Source organism: Eucalyptus grandis, chromosome 10, assembly GCF_016545825.1.
Source record: "Eucalyptus grandis isolate ANBG69807.140 chromosome 10, ASM1654582v1, whole genome shotgun sequence".
Classification (NCBI taxonomy): domain Eukaryota; kingdom Viridiplantae; phylum Streptophyta; class Magnoliopsida; order Myrtales; family Myrtaceae; genus Eucalyptus; species Eucalyptus grandis.
Genome location: NC_052621.1, coordinates 857,078 through 862,195, shown reverse-complemented (window position 1 = coordinate 862,195; position 5,118 = coordinate 857,078). Strand labels below are relative to the sequence as shown.

Sequence of the window (5,118 nt, the reverse complement as noted above, 5' to 3'; positions counted from 1 at the left end):
CAAAACTCAATAATGACAAGAAAGGGGTCGTCGAGCAATCCGAACATGGTCGGTCCAATAAACAGAAATCATTTGAAAAAGAAGTCTGTCGGTATGAAAACAAATGAATCCGTCCCGCGCTTGTTCCTCCCTCTTAATTCTATAGCATGACATGTGGGACAAGAACAAAAATAGACCACCAGGAATTGAAGCTTTAGGGTCTGTTCACTGTGTTGTGGCCGTACCGTGTCCAAGTGCACGCGTTTAGCAACACGTCTTTTCAAAGGTATTATAGTTACAATGATTAATGCATTTGGTAAAAGTTTCCATGACATTATCCTGATAGTTGTTACCAACATTATACTTATACCATTAGAACATTTGCTTTTCGCCTTATTATTATCATCATGTTGTTGTTGTTGTTGTTGTTGTTATTATGATCGAGATTATTAATTTATATGCTTTTTTTTTGTTATCTATAAAATTGACATCGTAATTTCAAAATTCTAGAAAAGTTTCAATATCTTTCCTTCTAGGGAAAATGTCACTGAGAATTTGAAAATATATAATAATGATAACTATAATTATTATCAGTATCATTATTCTAATTGATACTTACATTTGAATGAAAGATGAGGGTTCTCATGAGATACTTCTCCTCCTAAAATAATCTTTACAAACTTTAAAAAGTACAACACCAAAAGAACTACTAGAGGCAATTTTGTAGAAGCCGCTGTGAAAGTACTCTTGCTTGCGAAGGCGCTGCAGTTGAGATCTCTATCGAACACTTAAAAAGTCAAAGCACCCACTTCACAATTGCGGGAGGTGCAGTGCGAAAACAAATCGGACTAAACATACCTATTAGCTTTCACAGTTGTCTCATTCCTCCGAATAGCCCCACTGATTAATGCATCCTCGTTTGGTGGGATAAGGATATTACGAACGACATAACTTTCATAGCATTTACGGGGACTCCTTCCAGTGGCTACCATTCCATCATGAAAAATGGGGTGAGGGGTTCAAATCCCCACCTTCTTAGGGGGGATGGGGTGGGGACGCGTAAGTTTCAAAAGAGGGTTTCGACTCCCATGCCCTGTAAGAGGCAGGACAAAAGTCTGAGAGTGAGTGTAGAGTAGGAATAGAATATGACTGACAAAAAAAAAAAAAAAAACCTCTGAAGTGCTATAACTTAAAAAAAAAACATTTATTTGAGTGCCATATCTTTCAATTAATTACTTGAGTATCGTAATATTTTAAAAATGTTCACCCAATTGCTGGGAATCCAATGTATTGGTCAATTTTCGAAAGTTATGACACTTACGTGAATTATTGAAAAATTATTTAGCATTTAAGTGATCATAGAAAAATCATAGCACTCAAGTGAACGGCATATATAAATTATAATATTTAAGTAAGTGCTATATAATATTATAATACTTGTGATATCCTTTTCTCTCGCTTGGATTGACTAGCCAACTACTTTGTATGAAAGCTCTTTGCCATGAATGAACAGTTGTGGACTTCTACGTTTTATGCAATGGTGTTAAATGGAGTTTGATCTCGTGTTAATTCTCAACTATGATCAATTCTACTTCTTACATACATAAAATATTTGGGTTAATATCACGAAAAATTCAAATGAGTACACTTGTAATCAATTTACTTCAAATTAATTATTTAATCACCAAAAACTCTAAACTAATACATGCGTGACAAATTAACCCTAATTATATTACTCGGCTAATTTCCAATTTTTTGAAAAAGAAGATTGGCCATATGAATGAATGATACTTCTAAAGTATTCTACCTAATTTAAGGATAGCTGCTGAACAGTCGGGAGATCTTCAGAAGCCGTTCGCGTTTCCAAATGAAGAATGGGATGCACGTGTCGGCGACCCTTTTATATGGAGCCAAACGAGTTCCTTTTGCAACTGATTTGGCTCGATTCCCATATCTTGCGTCCTTTACCAATCGCTACTGTGCAGTCGTGCATAAAAAGGCTAAGTCGTGAAGAACTTCTCTTTCCATGACAGCAAGTGCTTGCGTTGTCCTCTTGAAATTGAATAGCAGACCATTAAGTCGACAAAAAGGAGAGAGGTAAAACTCATATGTACATGCTTCTCCAAGGATTGAGATACTTTAAAGTTAAAAAAGGGAGACTTACATCTTGAAATTCTATTCATTTCACGAAAAATGTAATATTTATGAAAAATATCTTCGAGAAAATTACTTTACAAGAAAATAACGATATATTTTTTTTTTTATGTTTGATCGAAATCTGAGAATGAACTATCAAACATTTTCTTTGTTTGGTATAGGAAATCTGATTTGATTTTCTTAAATAGATATGCACTATTTTTGCCCTAACAACTTGTGCATAGACAGCGGAGGAATGGACACAGGCACTAGAGCTCGGGGCTTGGCCTTGATAGACTTCGGGTCATGGGCACTTAGTCTTAGGTTGCAGCTTCGATAATCTTGAGCTCAAGCAGTAGGATCTCGCACCCATTCTATATGGACTTAAGAAATGAATGATTTAAAAATATGCTTATAAATGCACAAAAAGGTATTTTCATCATTTTAGAATTATCCAATTATAACTTGTTGTCAGTAAGAGAAACATTATTTTCATTGATTTTTATTTTAAAAATATAAATAATAATTTTCAAATTATTGTTATTATTATTATTATTATTATTTTGGGAAAACAAACGGATCCGAAATTCTAACCCCCCTCCAATCATTGACATCGCACCGAATACAAGAATGAGGCCCAACTCTTCATGTTTCCATCACGTTCGTCTATTGCCCCCGCCCAAGTAAGGGCCCCACCTTTTGGACGGCGCATGATGATGTTGACGGGTAGTGATCTGATCGCGGCAATCCCGGTGGGCCCCCCACGCGAAACAAACGTGACGAACAATCCCACTCGTTTCCAAATTTTGAAGTATTCAAAGCGTGGGGCCGGGCGGTTCCATGATCCAGTGGTTCGCCGACCATCGCATCGCCTCCTCAAATCTTCGAGCGGGTCCCGCCGCGCGTCATAGGCCGGCCGTCGATCTCTCCACACATCACTCCCCGTCCCATCGGGACCACACAGGTGGCAGCGCCGGATCCAGTGAGGCGTCGCGGTCATTAGCTGTAAAGTCACCGACGTGCGGCCTAGCCGAATCCCCCCCCCCTCCCGGGGCCTTCTATTTTGACCGGCAACCGGCCGTACCGGTTCCACTGCCGCTAGTTTAGGTGGATATATAAAGGGAGAGAGAGTGAGCATTTTACAAGTGTGGAATTGAGAGAAAACTAGAGGCTTTTAAGAGAGAGAGCGAGAGAGAGGAGCTCAAGAAGAGAAAAATAAAAAATGGCAATTTATAAAATCGCGATCGGGACACCGGGAGAGGCGAGCCGCCCCGATGCGATCAGGGCGGCGCTTGCTGAGTTCTTCTCCATGCTCATCTTTGTTTTCGCCGGCGAGGGATCTGGCATGGCCTTCAGTAAGTCGTCCTACTCCTTCTAGTGCATTGAGTATTTGGCTGGATCAGTTCGCCTTTCATTTGTATTGAAAACCGCTTCGCGCCATGAATACACAATATCGATTCAAGCACTCGAGTACGCAGATATTTTCCCATGGCCAAACAGCATTTGTATATATATTCACGAGTTGTATATTCGCGTCATTTCGTCAGACAAACTCACGGACGACGGATCGACCACCCCGGCGGGCCTGGTGGCGGCGGCACTGGCCCATGCATTCGGGCTGTTCGTGGCGGTGTCAGTGGGCGCGAACATATCGGGCGGCCACGTGAACCCGGCCGTGACGTTCGGGGCGTTCCTCGGCGGGAACATAACCTTGTTGAGGGGCATCTTGTATTGGATCGCGCAATTGCTCGGGTCCGTCGTGGCCTGCTTGCTCTTAAAGTTCGCTACTGGCGGATTGGTAAGTCCAAAGCAAACTCTCCGAGAATCACTCATGTAACACATGCCTTCCTAAATCCGATGTAGAAATCCGTCGGAATCCAAGAAAAAAAAAATTCCCCACAAAAAATGAATTTCTAAATGGGTTGATGATGCCTTTGCCATAAAGAATTCAATACTACCATTACTAATTTGCTACTTATTTTTTTGCTTATATTGAAAAACATGAGTATGTTGTCATTTATAAGGTGAATGCTTAGCATGAAAGATAACTAACATTTCAACAATGCCATTACTTATAGACCAGAAATTTTCAAAAAATTAAAAGATTTTTAAACAATTGAATCTTATAAATTATAAACCTATCTATTTAGTTATTTGTTGATTATTTTTTGGGTGCAGGAAACATCAGCATTCTCGCTCTCGTCCGACGTTTCCGTGTGGAACGCGCTGGTCTTCGAGATCGTCATGACCTTCGGCCTGGTGTACACCGTGTATGCCACCGCGGTGGATCCGAAGAAGGGCAACGTCGGGATTGTCGCGCCCATTGCCATCGGCTTCATAGTCGGTGCCAACATCTTGGCTGGCGGCGCGTTCGACGGCGCCTCCATGAACCCGGCCATCTCCTTCGGCCCGGCCGTGGTCAGCTGGTCATGGGACAACCACTGGGTATACTGGCTCGGCCCGCTCATTGGCGCCGGTATCGCGGCTATCGTGTACGACAATATTTTCATCGGCGACAACACGCACGAGCCTCTTCCGACCGCCGATTTCTAGGGCTTTTTCGTTGATCTTGTTTAATTCGGTGAAATGCAAAAATAATTGTTCTTTTTTGTCAGGCATGTAGCGAGAAGTTGGGTTTGTTACATTGTAACAAAACAAAAAAATGGTGTTGTTTGTGTCTCATATTTTATTTTCGGAGTATCGTTTCTTGTACCTTGTTAAGATCATGAGAAATTTTGTCATGTTTGGCCTTGTCCTTTATCCTTTACCCTCGTTAGTATCCATCTGCTTCGCGAAAAAATGAACATGAAAAATGAATTACTTTCTATTGGTTAATTATGTTGAGTTATTAAAGAGATTATCTTTTCGAAAATATTTTACAAATCATTCACTTTTTACATGACAAATGAAGCCTTGCAGCAATTTTGTGATTAAAAGAAGAATACAATTTACCTCCTTGTTTTCTGGGAGAAACTCCTCTAGTCCTCTTCTAACAAATATTTC

At 40.5% G+C, this 5,118-nt stretch overlaps 1 protein-coding gene across 1 annotated transcript; it reads left to right on the top strand.

Annotated features, from left to right (window-relative positions):
- Nucleotides 1–3,273: 3,273 nt before the first annotated feature.
- Nucleotides 3,274–4,836, top strand: LOC104420926 (aquaporin TIP1-3). The gene is made up of 3 exons (XM_010032702.3): nucleotides 3,274–3,470; nucleotides 3,663–3,913; nucleotides 4,294–4,836. Exons 1-3 carry the CDS (start codon nucleotides 3,338–3,340, stop codon nucleotides 4,666–4,668), a joined length of 759 nt encoding a protein of 252 aa, XP_010031004.2. The 5' UTR covers nucleotides 3,274–3,337; the 3' UTR covers nucleotides 4,669–4,836.
- The last annotated feature ends 282 nt before the right edge of the window (nucleotides 4,837–5,118 follow it).

Coding starts and splice junctions, on each gene's coding strand:
- LOC104420926 (XM_010032702.3), top strand. CDS start 3,338: ATGGCAATTTATAAAATCGCGATCGGGACACCGGGAGAGGCGAGCCGC. Junction 3,471..3,662: donor GGGATCTGGCATGGCCTTCA/GTAAGTCGTCCT, acceptor TCATTTCGTCAG/ACAAACTCACGGACGACGGA. Junction 3,914..4,293: donor AGTTCGCTACTGGCGGATTG/GTAAGTCCAAAG, acceptor TTTTGGGTGCAG/GAAACATCAGCATTCTCGCT.